The sequence below is a fragment of the Taudactylus pleione genome, unplaced genomic scaffold (assembly GCF_031769625.1).
Source record: "Taudactylus pleione unplaced genomic scaffold, aTauple2 ptg000116l, whole genome shotgun sequence".
Taxonomy (NCBI): Eukaryota; Metazoa; Chordata; class Amphibia; order Anura; family Myobatrachidae; genus Taudactylus; species Taudactylus pleione.
This window is the reverse complement of record NW_028284518.1, coordinates 5,926,433-5,943,502: the sequence shown is the minus strand read 5'-3', so window position 1 is coordinate 5,943,502 and position 17,070 is coordinate 5,926,433. Positions and strand designations below refer to the sequence as shown.

At 44.9% G+C, this 17,070-nt stretch overlaps 1 protein-coding gene across 4 annotated transcripts in view; it reads left to right on the top strand.

Annotated features, from left to right (window-relative positions):
- SYCP2L (synaptonemal complex protein 2 like) overlaps positions 1–17,070 on the top strand; it is a 314,762-nt gene that overhangs the window by 84,906 nt on the left and 212,786 nt on the right. For all 4 annotated transcript variants that reach the window (XM_088471654.1, XM_088471653.1, XM_088471652.1 and 1 more), the window contains exon 10: positions 9,705–9,847. In XM_088471654.1, coding sequence (XP_088327780.1) covers positions 9,705–9,847 — 143 coding nt within the window. The remainder of the gene's footprint in view (positions 1–9,704; positions 9,848–17,070) is intronic.

Here is a 17,070-nt window from a genome sequence, read left to right as displayed (position 1 = left end):
CTGGAGTACTTCACTAGGGGGGGGGAAACGTTGAGCCTGGAACGCTGCAACAGCAAGTAGTCACTGAAAGGAGCGAAGTTGTTCAGGCAATTTCCTGTTGCCCAGAGCCCGGCTAAATACCTTTTAGATAGTGATCCTTTGGTGGAGGATGGTGTCAGCTGACAACAAACCATGGTACCATTGGGTGAAGGTTAATCAGGTGATGTAGACTTTCATGACTACATCCGTGACGGTAACCGCAGGAACTTACTCACAGAGCAACACATGGATGTCCTAGCAGACCCCAGGAATAATCCTCAGCACGTCACTCGCCGCCGCACCTGACATCTGACTGCTCGGGAGGTCAGGGGAAGCCGGCGTTGAGGTGAGTAACTGCCAATCCTAGGCCGCAACCTGGCAGCCAGTTTTGTGTATTGTAGTACAATATCTGCCAGCACATTCAATTCCAGGACATAAATACAATTTAACTACTGTAAGAGTGTGCAAAAAACAAGGATGGAATTCTACCATTCAATGAACACAAGAAAGCACATTTAAATGCTAATGCACACCCCCAACAAAGCTTCACATGGGCCAGACGCAGCCCGACACATTAGACTGTGCGTAATGCATTGATCACTTTGATCACGCCCCCTCAAGGAACCTGGCAGCGGCACTCAGGTTGCAGAATCTTCAGACCCAGCTCTGCATCCCACCCCACCAGCATGAGCTCTGCAGGTGGCGGATGTGGCATTAGACCAGGTGCAAATGCACATTGTCAGCGCTTCCGACCCGGAGTCCTCTGAGTGGGACTGTCAGGGAGTACTCAGATCACCCTGTGGCACCCCCAGCCTTCCCACACAAATGACAGAGCTACCGGGTATCGCGCTCCGGGCAGGACAGCACCCGCATCCAATCTCTGTGCACCCAACCCCTCGCCGCATGTGAACAACGAGCAACTTAGAAGATAACTAGCACCTAACAAAGGTAGGCGTTGCACGCACCAGTATCATCAGCTTTAGAAACTAACATCTCTACGCAGCACACCCACAGCATTCACAAGACTTATCCCTTAAGCTACGCTACATTGAGCATACTACAGTCTATAGTACAACACAAGCAATATCAATGGACTGAGCAGGCTGAATGGTTCAGCTACACATCTTTCATCCACTCCAACCACAATAACCGCTACGTGCAGGAGATGGACAAGTCCGTACCTGTGTAATTCCACTTAGACTTATGCATAGCAATTGTTTTTATTAATTTTTTTGTGTTTATTTTATTTATTGCTTATTTATGTGACACTTTTTAAATGAACCTCATTTAATGCTCTAATAGATGACGTGTTTCCATTTAGCACATCACGTTACCCATTTTGCACCCATACAAACACATTTTCACATAACATTACATTCTAACTAATGGTCAGGAAAGGACCACAAATGTGAGGATGCAATTGCTTAACCCTACACACTCAGCAGCTAGGCTCAGGACCACGGTTCGCCATATCCCTGATATGAATGCATTTCTTATCCAGAAGCTGGATTGGTTGTTTTGACCTATTCTCAACCACAAGGCCATAAACACCAGTATGTAGGTGCATTGGTTCCGGTTGGAATCTTTGAGGTCAGTGATCTCCGGAATGGAGGCCAACAAATATTTGGCCTCCGTAGACATACCTCCACGTCCCCAACTGGGAGGGGCACCATGCACTCTTCAGATTCACTGTGATGTAAGCCCACTATCAGTTTTGGGCTCTGCCATTCGGTCTGGCTACAGCTCGTCATGTTTTTACGAAGATCATGTCGGTAATGGCAACCATCTAGGAAGGATAACAATTGTTTCCTACTTAGAATGCGACCCTGCCATGGGAGTGGTCTCTTCACCCAGAGATGTTTACCTCATTGATTTAGCTGTGGGGTCTGCAAGAGGTGAATCTCATGGCCTCTTGCCACAACTGCAAAGGTCTGTGGTTTTTTGCTTTGTCCAGGATCCGAGTGCTTTTGCTATGGACCCCATGACTTCCATGGACGTTCTATTGTGTGGTGGATCAGCTCTATTATCTTCTAGGCCAGGGATGGGGAACCTCAGGCCTGGGGGCCATATAAGGCCTGCGGAAGCATTTGGTCTGACCCTCTGAGATTTTTTCTGCTAGCCTCATCTGGCTAGCAGGGTGCCTAGAATGGCACTCTGCAGCCAGAGTCTATGTAGCAGTGCAGCCTGGAGCTTCAGACTGTCATACCGCTGCCCTTATGGCTCCGGGCTTTGCTGTAATCACCAGCGATTGTGGCCCTACCCCCGTGTGAAGTCACATGGAGGGGGCATGGCCTGCATCGGCCCCGCAAATAATGTTACATATATCAAAATGGCCCTCGGCAGAATAAAGGTTCCCTGGCCCTGCTCTAGGCTTACTCCTGTGTGGGATGGAGAACTCTAGAGTGGTATCAGCGCACTCTACCAGGACAGTGACTGAACTGCACGGCTCAGGGCTTCTGTTTAGCAGTTGTGTTGTGTGGCCACCTTCACCATATTTTATCAGTTTCTGGTTTAGCATCCAAGGATCCTAATTTTGGACAGAAGGTTTTACCTTCGTGTTTTTCTGAGAGTACCCTCCCCTAGGGCTGACACCCTTGGATGGTACTTTCTGGTTTGTACATTACACTATATTGTTCACCCTTGGTTTAGACTGAGCTACTTTTGAAGTTGTACTGCAGACCATGACTTGCAGAGGGAGGAGCTACTTTTGATAAAGTTATACTAGTAATATCCCTTTCAGACATACCACCCGGGAAATTTCCTGCTCAGACCCGGTAATTTCTCCTGTGCAAAATCCCAGGTATTTGGTTGAGACCCCCCTTTCACACTACAGCTAAGACACAGGAAATTCCCGGGTAGACCCCTTTCAGACATAAGCAAGATTTTTCATTGTTTTACATCGGAACAGCTGGTGAAAGGTGCAGAGGGACAGTTAGTTCAAGCAAGTGGCAGAGAGACAGATGGGATAAGTGACAGAGGGACAGGTCACTGAAAAATCTGCCCCATCTCCATCTCTCTCCCCAGCCCCTCTCCCATATGCAGCAAGTGTCCTGACAGATCAGAGCAGTCTCCCTGATGGTGCTGGGGACCGGGGACTGCTGCTGTCAGTTCTGCTGGCGGTGATAACAGGACGAGAAACCGCTGCTACCGCCGGTGAATAGAGGGGGAGAACCCGCTTCCACCGCCAATGAGAAGAGGGGGGCGTGCCGCTGGTGCCGAGCGTGGGACAATTACAAGCAGCTTGGTGAAGCCCGGAAGTAAATTCCCGGGTAGCACCATTCAGAGATGAGCGGTATAATTTCCCGGGACTTAAGTCCCGGGAACATGTTCACTGGTCAATTGCAGGGTCGGCTACCTGGGAACGTGTTCTCAGGTAGGTACCTTTCAGAAATATGTGAGATCCTGGGAATTTTGCCAAGGCAGATAAAAATCCCGGGAATCTCAGTTTGTTTGAAAGGGGTATAAGTGACAGCTCCTATGGCCCCCTTGAGCAGCCCATGCTCCAGTGTCTCCCGAATGAAATCAGAGAAAAGGAGTTATGGTACAAAAATCACATTTTCTTCTTTGGGGTCCATGGGGTCCTCAGCCATTACGTTGGGGTATATGGATTCATCCAGGCACCAAACAGCTAATTCAAGCTCTCGGCTCCCAGGATGCACGAGGTCCTCCCCCATATACCCCGCCCCTGGTCACAGTGCGTCAGATGTTCTGTTTGGTGCGAGAAGGCAACGCACTAGCAGTGGGACTGCTGCAGCAGTCCCCAAGACAGGTTTTTTTTTTTTTCCTTTTGAGCAGGCGGCACGTGTTTTGCCGTTAAGTGGCAACTGAGCGTCTGGGATATGCGCGGTCTCCTGCTCCATCTACCCCTGCCGGCGTCGCAACGCTGGTCAAACGACTGGTGCTTTCGGCAGGGGCATAGGCTCTGGACCAGGCACAGGGGACGCAGGCAAGTGTGGTTGTGGGTGACCGCTGACGGCGCAATCACGTGCGGTCCGTCCTCCGGCATGGAGACTGGCCGGGGGACTGCTGTTGTGAGCATCCAGGGAAACCTGGTCTTCTTTCACTAGACCGCTGGGACTTGAAGTGCCTGACAGCCGGGGGGATGGCAGCGGCCATGTCAGTTTGACGGGTGGGTCCATGCAGCATAGGGGAGGTACGCTTCCCCGGCGGCCCCTCCTCCAACCCGAAATACGGCCCTCACAAGGTTTCCTGAATTTGGGTTGCTCCTCCCAACCTCAGGCTATATGAGTCTGCCACAGACCACTCCTGGGTGCTCTCCATGGCGGTTACTCAGGAGCTATTGAGCAGTCTCCCTGTATGCCCCTCCCTTGGGACCGGTCATACAGAAGCTCCATATGCTACTAAGCTTAAGGCTGTTCGTAGTTCATTGAGGAGCATAAATTGCATAAGCTCTGCTGAGTGTATATGTGTGTATATATATATATATGTATATATGTATGTATGTGTGTATGTATGTGTATATATATATATAATATAATGCATTGTTTGTGACTTGTTTGAAATCTGTGCATGTGTTACAAAGGGTTAACCTATCACTACTGTTTCTCCTTTATTGCCCTCTGCCACAGGTGTGTGGGGTGTTTAAGGGGAGAAGCATTGTCACAGGTGTGCTCAGTTCCTTGCATCCAAAACTGATTATGTCAAAGGAGTCTGAAAGACAGGTGGCAGAGGCCCCTCTGTTAATATCTTATATAGCCTGCAAAGCAGGTTTGTCCCCTCAGGATTTTATACAAAATGGTCTGTGTGCTCACTGTTTTAGGGAGTCTCCACAACAATCAAGTTTACCGGCTTCTTGGCAAGAACCCCCTTGGGCTCTTTTTCCCAGATTTTGGCGCAAGTGGCAGAACGGTTGGCAGCTCCGGCAGCCCCAGTGGTGAGATATCCGCAGCCGCTACAACCGGCAATGTTTTTGCTCCCTATAATACCATCTTGGATGCATGCAAGTCAGGCTGTTTCTTCATCTTCAATGGCTTTTCAGCAGCAGCCACAGATGGCCAGGTCAATACAGCCAAAGGCCAGAAGGCGTTTGGCCGCACATGTCAGCAAGGATACGGACTCTGGTTTGTCCTCGGAGGAGGGCGAGGAGGCACAGGTATCCTCTCAGGAGTGTCTCTCGGGAGAGGAGGGAGATCATTGTCCATTGGCTGATGTTCCTTTTTTAATTAGGGCAGTGAAAGCGGTGTTGAATATTGAAGATGAGGAACCGTTGCAGAAAAATGCGCTGGTATTTAAGCGACAGAGAGTAATCAAAGCAGAGTTTCCCGGATCAGAGCATTTGTCAGAGCTCTTGGGGGAAGCATGGAAGGTTCCGGATAAGAAATTCCGTCTGTCCAGAAATATTACGGCCTTATACCAGTTTCCTTCAGAGCAGTGTTCTAGGTGGGAGTTTCTGCCGTCAGTGGACACTCATGTGGCGCATTTGGTGACGAGTACCACTTTGCCATTGGCCTGTTCTCTTAAAAACCCCACAGATAAGAGACTGGATGGTTGTCTTAAGGCATTTTTTTCAATTTCTGGGGCAGCCACCCGGCCGGCTATGGCTACGTACCCTCAACATTAGGTCCCAGTCAGAGAACTTCTTCCTTTCGCACCTTTCGGCCACAGAGGAAACTCAGATGTCAACCGTCTGCTAGGGCAAGCTTTGGTAGAAAACCACTACCACAGAAGCCCTGGCAGAATAAATGCCCGGGTTCCAGGTCCCAGGATAAGCCTGTGGCCTGATGGGGCGGGCCTCCCCCTGGAGGACCCCAGGGTAGGAGGCCGTCTTCTTCGGTATTCAGACACTTGGCATCTCACAACAACAGATACCTGGGTTCGGGAAGTGGTCTCCCAAGGTTATGCTCTGACATTCTGGAGAAATCCTCCCCGAAGCTTCTTTGCCGTGTTCCAGCCAGTGGGTTCGGTGAAGGCTTTGGCCCTACAACAGGCTGTTCAGTCCCTGCTGAGGGCAGGTGTGATCATCCAGGTGCCAAGGGATCAGGTGCAGAAGGGATTTTATTCCAACCTGTTCCTGGTTCAGAAACCATATGGATCCTTCCGACCTATTTTAAACCTAAAGGAACTCAATACGTTTATTCGGGTACCCAGGTTTCACATGGAGACACTGCGTTCAATTGTATTGGCCATGGAACCAGGGGATTTCATGGTATCCCTGGATATCCAGGATGTCTATCTGCATATACCAATTGCGTTGTCCCACCAGCAGTTTCTTCGTTTTGCAGTGGGGCAGGATCACTTCCAGTTTCAAGCACTACTGTTTGGTTTATCCACAGCTCCTCGAGTGTTTACCAAGGTGATGGCAATCATAATAGCACATCTCAGACGCCAAGGCATCAGAATTCTGCCTTACCTGGAAGATCTTCTGTTACTGGACAGTCTCCACAGGGGCTGTTGTGTCCTCTCGAGTTGAGTCTCCTGTCTTCACAGGCACGGTTGGGTCATAAACTGGAAGAAATCTTTTCTCCAGCCAGTGCAACAATTGGTGCATTTAGGAGCATGTCTGGACTCCGTGAGGCAGAGATTGTATCTGCCGGAGGAAAAGATTGCGGTCCTGCAAGGGCGAATACGCAATCTGCTTCACAACAGACGAGTATCAGTACACTCGGCAATGCGAGTGCTATGATCGATGGTGTCCACCTTCAGCATGGTGCAATATGCTCAATTTCACTCCTGTCCGTTACAGAAGTGGATCCTTTCATGTTGGAATGGGGAGTATCAGTCAATAAGGTCTCAAAAGATCCAGTTGTTTCCAGAAGTAAGCTTGTCCCTGTCTTGGTGGTTATGGACGGACCATCTCAATCAGGGTCGCCCCTTTTGGATATCGGAATGGGCTCTCCTCTCCACCGATGCCAGTCTTCGGGGTTGGGGAGCGGTGACGAAATGGACAGAGGCAGAGAGTCATCTGTCCATAAATGTGTTGGAACTGAGAGCAGTTTTTAGGGCTTTAATACAGGCCCGGGGGTTATTGCACGGCAGACCGGTGCAAGTACAATCCGCCAATGTTACCACGGTGGCCTATCTATATAGGGGGGCACTCGAAGTCGGGGAGCCTTGACAGAAGTGTCAAGGATCTTGGTCTGGGCAGAGCGTCACCTTCCTGCGATAACAGCCATCTTTATACCAGGGGTCCTAAATTGGCAAGCGGACTTCATGAGTCTGTAAGAAATAAACGCCGGAGAGTGGGCTGTCCATCCACAGGTATTCCAGAACCTGGTAGACAGATGGGGTCTTCCGGAGATGGACCTCATGGCTTTGAAGCACCACAAGGTGCCCAGATATGGGTCCAGGACCAGGGATCCGTTAGCCGTATTCACGGATGCCCTGACAATAAGGTGGAATTTCGGGCTGGCGTATCTTTTTCCGCCTGTGGCTCTTCTTCCCAGAGTCATGAGGAAACTCAAACAGGAAGACAGTGTGGTGATCCTTATAGCTCCCGCTTGGCCCAGGCGCTATTGGTTCACCGATCTACAAAATCTCTCCGTGGCCTCTTCCTCTCAGGCAGGACCTGTTAGTTCAGGGTCCCTGCTTGTATCTGGATCTTCCTCGGCTGTCTTTGACGGCGTGGCTCTTGAGGCCTCTGTCCTCAGAGCCAAGGGGTTTTCAGAGTTAGTGATCAAGACAATGATAAGGGGGAGGAAGCCTTCTTCAGCCTGCATTTACTATAGGATTTGGCGTGTGTTTTTTCAGAGGTGTCAACTGAGGGAATATGATCCTAGTGTGTTTAGGTTCTCCCGAGTGCTTTCTTTCCTCCAGTCAGGTTTAGAGCGGGGTCTTCGTCTGGCCTCCCTGAGAGTGTAAGCTTCTGCGCTTGGGGTTTGGTTTCAGCGTAGGATTGCTCCACTACATGATATAACGACCTTTTTTTCAGGGTGTTTTGAGGGTGCAGCTGCCTTTTGTTCCCCCGGTAGCACCGTGGGATTTATCATTGGTTCTTAAGGCATTACAGGCTCCCCCTTTTGAACCGTTGAAATCAGTAGATCTCAAGTGGATGACAGCAAAGACAATTTTTCTTTTGGCCATCGCTTCTGCTCGTAGGGTGTCTGACTGGGCAGCTCTGTCAGTTCGCTCTCCTTTCCTAGTGTTCCATCAGGATAGAGGGGTGCTGCGTACCAGAGCAGGATATCTTCCTAAGATGGTATCACGATTTCATATAAATGAAGAGATTGTGGTCCCAGCTTTTCAGGCCTCAGGATTGTCCGTAGGTGAGGCTTCCCTGGATGTTGTACGTGCTCTGCGTATTTATGCGGATCGCACCAGCAACTTGAGGAAGTCCGATTCTCTTTTTGTTCTGTATGGCTGCCATAAACGGGGTTGGCCAGCCAATAAACAGACCTTAGCAAGATGGCTTTGTATGACTATATCACAGGCATACACTCAGGCTGGTCGTAGGGTGCCAGATTCGGTCAAGGCACACACTACGCGATCTGTGGGTCCTTCGTGGGCAGCCTGCGGAACAATTGTGCAAGGCAGCCGCTTGGTCATCTGTCCACACTTTTATTAAACACTATGCTTTTGACACCTGCCTCTCAGGATGCCTCCTTCGGGCGCAGGGTCCTCCTTTCTTCTGAGACACAGGAGCGTCCCCGCCCTTTGGGGTACTGCTTGGGTATGTCCCCAACGTAATGGCTGTGGACCCCATGGACCCCGAAGAAGAAAATAAGAGTTATGGTATAGCATACCTTTGTTAACTTTCTTCGAGGTTCATGGGGTCCACAGGACACCCACCCTAAAGCACCTGGTGTTATTAAGTAATTAATAGTATCTCTGGGTATTTCCCTCTTTGGTGAGAGATTGATCTAGAGAACACATGTCCTTCCTTCTGATCTGTTTTTCCTTCTCTTGGTGGGCTTTATAAAAAACTGACGCCCTGTGACCAGGGGCGTGGTATATGGGGGAGGAGCTGGTGCATCCTGGGAGCCGAGAGCTTGAATTAACTGTTTGGTACCTGGATGAATCCATCTACCCCAACGTAATGGCTGTGGACCCCATGGACCTCGAGGAAAAAGAGTTAAAGGTATGCTCTTATTTTACAATACTGGTTTAACTAACACATACTTCAAATATTACATTTATAAAAGTGGAGATAGATGGCATTTCTTAGCAATGTTTTTTAACCAATTTGATTAACCATCGTTTTGCACTTATGTGCATGAAAATGTAAAGTTTGAATTGATCCATTACACAAATGATTCTTGGCATCCAAGAAAAATAATTCATGCTGCAACAGACCCTAACCATTTATAATATATCTAATCTTAATACCAAATCGGTGTTTCCTGCTGTTGCTCATTTTCGACTGAAGAATTCCATTCAATTTTCTCCTGTAAGCTTACTTATCGAGTGTCAGTTGATTTTTTTTTTTTTTACATAATTCTATGTAAAATATGACTCCAGTGCCAAGTACAGTGGTGTACAAGGCCCAGTCCCAGAGGATAACATAAATTCTTACGTTTGTATTAATGTTTGGAAGTCACCATACTGCTCTGCAAGATTTAATGAAATGACAATTATGTGATCAGTCATTTATATAAAATAACGTGTCTTTTTATTTTTTTAACCAGGTAATAAAAGCAGACTTAGAACACTTGTATTGCCTTCAACATAAGTGCCTTTCATGATATTTCCTTGAAATTAAGAATTTTTATTTGTTTTCTTGTTCAACATAGATTATGACTTACAGGTTGCTATTACTGAAGCCCTGTGCAGGATGGCGACAAAAAAATTAAGGGATTATCTTGCTCCTCGATGGTTTGAAGATAGTTGTATTGCAAAAGCCTTCCAAGAAATCAACGATAAGGACTTTGAAACCGTATGTATCATTTACATTTGTGATAACGTGCCTACTATCTTGCATATGCATGGCAAATTCTGTTAGATAAACTATTGACTAATAACTCATACGGTATGTTTGTAAGGGGATGAGGGAGAGTTTAATGGACCTGGATTATAATTTGATTGGGCGTTCTTGGTGACCATTTTGAAGCCATTAGTCAACTGCCGTGGATGTGATGTCACTCCACTCCGTGCAGTTTTGTACATTATTCATGGCTAAATTGGTCACACATCTGGTTATTAGTCAGGTCAGATATGAGTATCTCACAGTATGTAACCAGTTAAAGTTCTCTCATGCTTTGTGGACTTTTAAATTAGCCATCCATGCTGCAGTATCTGATATATCTTTCAGTAGCACTACATTTGAGTCCAAACTAAGGGCCTGATTCACTACCGATCGCAACTGCGATTATGCACGCAATCAGCCGATGTGTTCGGAGAATGCATCGCAGTGCGCGTACCGAGGACTGTGATCGCAGTGACTACGCAGAGTGATTGACAGGAAGTGCTGTTTGTGGGTGGTGACGGGGAGGGGATGGTCGATGAAACTCAGGCGTGCCAGTGCGTTTGAGCGCCGTTGCATAGGCATGCATAAATTATCCACTGTGATGCCCTGCGAAGCCTGAGGACTCATAGCGTGCAATGAAGTTAGCCATTTCTTAGTAAGCTCAGAGCTTGTGCAAGTGTCTATGAGGCTGTGACGGTACTCGATTGTACCGTTTCACAGTCTTGCTAAACATTACGGATGTGTGTAAGGTAAAATGGACGTCCTTATGTTGTGCTGCGGCGGCATAGCGATCGCAATGGATTAGCATGCTATCGCAGTGGAACTGCGTGCGAATCGCTATTGCATTCGCAGTTGCGATCCGTAATGATAAATGGGGGAACTGGGATACCCTAAGCACTGGTACCAAAATACACAGTATTACATTGGAAGTAGAAAACCCCCACAATAGATAAATTATATATGGGTAATCTATACCAGAGATGTAATGTCAGTGGAGGTGCACCCTTGAGAGTAAAAATATATGCAAGGAAAAAAGGACAGAAAAGTACTCTCTTGGTTAGGGGCACAATTTCTACCTGAATTATTGTTATAAAATATAACTTTTAATATGTATATTTAAAACCAGATAAATACATGAAAACAGACAGAATACATTAGACAACATATAATATCTTCAGAGGGCAAACTAAAGTGCCTTAATGATGTGCTATACATATCATCATATGCCATGTAACCAAAAATAACGTCATATAAATCACTCAAATTGATCAATAATTATTGTAGTAAAACCAGGTGAAATATTTGAAGACAAAGTACATATAATTTAAGGGATATCGTCCCTTAATGTTCACAATAACATATTTAGGCTGCAATAGTACCAGATAATGAAAGAGAATTGATAATCACAAAAAAGTCTGCCTCACTATTGTAATTTTGTTGCAACAAATAAATACACTGTGTTATATTAGCAACAGAACTAAAGTGTATCAATCTGCTTATTATGAAAGAAACAACAATACAGGTTGTGTCTCCCATATCCAAATATTCCGAAATACGAAATTATTTTGACATGACTGAGATAATGAAACCTTTTGATTTTTGATGGTTCAATGTACACAAAGTTTGTCTAAGGCACAAATTATTAAAAATATTGTATAATATTACCTTCAGGCTGTGTGTATAAGGTGTATATGAAACACAAATGAATTTCATTTCTGTACACACACTTTGCTTGAGCCACAAAATTATTGAAAATATTGTATAAAATTACCTGCAGGCTGTGTGTATAAGGTGTATATAACACATAAATGCATTCTGTGTGTATATTTGGGTCCTATTCCCAAGATATTTCATTATGATATGCAATTATTCCAAAATACAGAATATTCCGTTATCCAAAATACCCCTGGTCCCAAGCATTTTGGATATGGGAGACTCAACCTGTATTATCTAGTTACCAGCAATGCTCATATATAAATACATGCTGATGGGGGCAGACTGCATGGCTGATCGGGACAGTTTTACCCGATCAGCCTGCAATCGTAAAAATGTGTACCCAGCAAACTCTGTAAGTGATCTCAGTGCTTGGGCTGGGTTGCATCCAATCTGTTTGACCATGTTGCTTTATGATCAAGGTTTTTTTTTTGTGATTTTTTTTATTATACATTTTCCAATTTCAACACAAACAAAACTTAAAATAGATGAGAACAAAACAGTCAATAGTGTATAATAAATGACTTGATTAAGGAGTATACATCCAGCATAGGAAGGTGAAATAACTCGCTAATGTAGTTTAATAACAATATAATCCAGAGATCCAAGTGAGCAAACAGCACATACGAATGGTGCACAAATAACACTAGTGCAAATCAGAGCATTAATAATAGACTTACAATGGGCAACTGTGGGATATAAGCACAGCTTAGGCCATAGAGGGCCATTCAAAGCATGGCAATGCGCACACTAGCCAGCACCAGGAAGTTAATTAACATAAATCTGTAGATACTGATTCAGGAAATTTATAAGGGACAAACCAAAAATGCATGTCCCGGGATTCAGTAAAGGAATGCATACCAGTTTGGCTAATGCTATGCACCACTGGGACTAAAATGCTGAAATTTAAGGGCAGGACCATATATGAGACTTCCACTTTGAGCAGACAATGGACTCCAGCCTCACTAGTTTGGCCAGATTCACTGGCATCCCGTGTACCCTATGTAAGATATAAGTCTGAATCTGCTGGAATCTAGTAGATGACATGGCCACCCAGAAAGAAATCAAAACAATAGTTCGATCCTTGTCAGTCAAAACATCAGATTCATCCTCCCACTTTTTCCTGCAACCCCCGGCATCCGTTCACGCAGGAGACATGATTACATAATAGAAATTCACTTGTGAGATGAGCGAGACTGCAGCATGGTATGTAAAGGAGAGTTGAAAAGGGAAGGCGCAATCTCTGCTCACTGTGCACAGAGCATGGCGAAGCTGTTGGCACCTATAAAACATAGATTTGGGAAGACTAAAATCTAAAGTAAATTGAGCAAATGATTTCAAAATAGCATTCAAATACAATGACCCAAAACAGCAACCTTTTCCAGTGATCTCACCTCTGTCACAAGGCCACGCCCCATTTTTGTGCTCACGCCTTTGGCATGACATGTGCAGAAGCATGACCTTGTGTCACACCCCCGTTTTTAGTCACACTGGGCGAGAGCCCAGCACCTTGAAAATACTGTTTTTGTGCACCTTATGCAGTGCCCCCTGTAGTTTTGCCCCTTATGCAGTGCCCCCTGTAGTTTTGCCCCATTTGCAGTGCCCCCAGCCCAGTAGTTACCTGACTACGCTGGCTTTAGCTTTGGCTCCTGCTGCCTCTGACTGGATCTAACTAGATCCAGCAGGCACGCAGTTCAGGCTCCTCACTGCATCACTGGGAACGCTGGCCTCTGGAGCGAAACCAGCAAAACCCCAGTGGGTGTATGTTGGCAATACAGTTTTGATGCTTTCAGATGTTTTATTTATGAAAATAAGATGCACATGATCGAAAAAGACTGTGCAAGGCCTAGTTGCCTGAGACTTGGTGCACTGAGAGGAGCTATTTGGGGTGACTGAAGAGAAAGTATAAAAGGGATGCATTGTACTTTTTATCATGAAAATTCAAAACAAAAATGCTATATTTTATAGTTAGCCTAGCATGTAAAGGTGCAGACCAAAACAGATATATGCTTTTCTAGATGGGTTGGTCTATTACTTTACAGCCCCATAAAAATTACTTAATGCAAACTTAAAACCCCATTTTCTCAAACTTGCAGTAGCTGAAAACTGATGATTCAGTGCCCAAATTCACCCTCAATCTAAGGGGAAGAATGCATTTTGTGGCTGTGTTACTAACAAAGTCAGCATCCTTTCAAATGTTAATTTCTCTTCCAATCGTCCAACTATGGGTTGCTTTAGTGGTCCGAAGGAGCTGGCACTTATATGTAGCTAAGTCTTTAGGGGGAGATGTATCAAGTCTGGAATAGAGAGAAAGTGCAGATGTTGCCCAAAGTCATTTATCTAGCACTGTTTTTGAAATGACTGTTAGAAGTTGATTGGTTGCTTTGGGCAACTAATCCACTTTATATCTCTCTAAGGCTTGATATATCTCCCCTTAAGACAGAAGCCCCTCTCCTCTGTAACCCTTGGTCTCCATTGTTCTTTAAGTGCCCATGGGAGCTGGGCTGATTTTTAGGGGAAGTTTTGCAGTCCTTTCTATATTAGTTTTAATTTTATTTGTTATGTAAATTGTTTTGTTTTTTAACATAAGTGATGTCCAATGTCACATCAGGTGACCTGGTGGCAATATGAGCAGTGCAAAGTAGTCACTGCATAGCGTTGCCCTCTGAGCCAGTTGGGAGTGAACTCCATTTACTTGGATTCCCGGCTAGGGTCCCCAATTCGGGATCCGTCTGGACCAGTGACCAGCTGGTTCTGCATTGGCGAGCTGCACTTGCTGAGTATTACAACTGCCATCTTGCTAGTTTTTTCCCTGCTGCTCCCCTCTTTATAAGGGAGGAGCGCTTGCAGACAGGCAGAACGGGCTCAACCAAGTGGATTCTCTCTTCAGGGAAGTTTACTGTGGTGGTTTTTAGGGAATGAATAATAAAACATAACTTAATATTATATACAAAAATAAAAACAAAAATTTGCACTAAAGATTTTCTATGGGCCAATATGGTGGAGAGATATATATGGGCCCGGTGCCCTCACTTGATATGATATGTACAAATGCGCCCAAGTTCATTGTGGAAAACGCATGTCACCGATCGCGGGAGTGTGTCTCCCATTCATTCCTATGGAGATGCAAATGCGCGTCTCCGATCGTGGGAGTCCGTCTCGCGCCACACATGATGTTATCTACTGCGCTAAAGGCAAGGAGGTATCTGGGCATATCTGGCAGGGGACAGAATCGGATTAACATCTATTCATTGATATTTTAAATCATAATAATCTCTTAAAATTGACAAGAAATATCAGTAAAAGAATGGTAAATTTCTTAGATCTTAATATTATCATTGACGATGAGGGTTATATTGTGACTGAGCTCTATCGGAAAGACACATCCACGAATAGTGTCCTCCATCACAACAGCTCACATTTTCCTCCAACTGTGAAGAATATCCCCAAGGGACAATTTTTAAGACTACGGAGGAATTGCTCTAACAAAAATACATACAGAGATAAAAGTGTGGAGTTATCTCGGAGACTTATCAGCAGAGGCTATAGTAAGCGTTCCATTAAACTTGCCCAATTTCAGGTATCCAAGATGGAGAGGGAAAATCTTATTTTCTCCACTAAAAAGTTTGACCCAAATACTAATAAGATACGATTTGTGGGGAACTTCTGCCATGAATGGCGAGAATTACAAGAAATTGTGAATAAACATTGGCACGTCCTACTGTTAGACCCAGATTTGAAGGATGAACTGGAACAACAAGCATCCTTCAGTTGGCGGAGATCAGCAAACCTAAAGGATAATTTGACTATGAGTCATTTCAATTCTAATCCCAGGAAGACTAGCAAAATTCAGGGCACCTTCCCTTGTGGGAAGTGTAAGGCCTGTCAATATATGACCAGGATGAACACAATAAAGGATAGATATCACAATACCCTGGAAATTAGGCAATTCTTTAATTGTAATGCCATAGGGATAGTTTATTGTTTGGAATGCCCGTGTAACAAAAGATATGTGGGGATGATCACTAGACAATTCAAACATAGACTACTTGAACATGTGGGTAACATCAGAAATGCCTCAAGTGATTCTCAAAAAATGAAGAAACTCACATCAGTGGCCAGGCACTTTCTGGAGAAACATGGGGGTTCCCCTATGAATCTGAAAGCCTTCGGTCTAGAACATGTGAAATTGGGGATTAGAGGAGGAGACTTGACCAGGGTTCTCCTACAGAAGGAGAGTCAGTGGACTTTTAGACTTCAAACAGTGAACCCTTTTGGTCTTAATGAATATATCAACTATACAGCTTTCCTTGGGTAACTGATCTTTTGTGACTTCTATATTAGGAATCAATATAATTTTATGTTTCATTATCTTACTAGGAAGACCATTTGTTCTACTATTTCTTATTTATATTATTGCGTCCACTCTTTCTCTTTTCTTCATATATTCTTTTATATTTTCTTTTCATCAATGCAAATTACATTAGTGTATTCTACATACTTTTATTTTTTAATCACATTCATTTACTTTGTGTACTCTAGATCCTTTGCTCACATTATTATTAATTTCTTTCTCATTTATTGCATCTTCACTTACTCACCTATACTATGTATTAATATATTATCCAATATTATTTTACCTGATACATTTTGCATTAACTTATTGTACGTATATTTATTTAAGTAATAGTGTTTTCCTTATCTATTTAATTAATTGCCATAATATCGCTACTCCTATTTTGTGTTTACTATACTATTGATAATCCCTCTACCACCATGCTCTTTACTAAATTTGGTGACATTATGTTTCCCTTATCATATCAGAGACCGATCACCTAAGCAACCTTAAAACCCGCCTACTATAACTTTAGATTGGTTTACTGCACACACTGAAGTGCATTTGATTGGCCGTGATTACCTTTATAGATGGCCAGCCTCCGTGACGTCACGGAGCCTAACTGACGAAGCCGAGTCAGGTGAAACGCGCATCTTGTTGCTTGCTGCCGGGTAGTCTCCGGAGTGCACGTGGAGACTCCCGCTGCCTGGACACTACTGCTGCTATACCGCTACTCACTGTAATCGGGTATCTATATCTTCGAGGGACACCCGGGCTGCACCAGCTGATACAATGTTCCCCCTGCACTGTGATTTCACATCAGTGGGGTGAGTCGTGTCATTTGCAGACCCGGTGCTGTTTTTCCTCCTTTTTCTTTTTCTTCTGTTTCCTGGGTTTATGCAGGAGTTCTTGGTACTGGTGAGTTTATAATGGGGAGATTCCTCTCATGATACTTACACCAGGAGTGCCACATTACTCTGCCTTTACCATTGGTTACTAGATCTCAGGTTTTCACACTCTCTCACTGCCCCGCCTAGTAGCCTGCATTTTACATACCAGGCTTATTTCTGGATTGAGCAAGAGTTTCTGGACACCTACTATACTATATTTTCATACCCTCATGGTATATGTGGTAGGTCCGCTC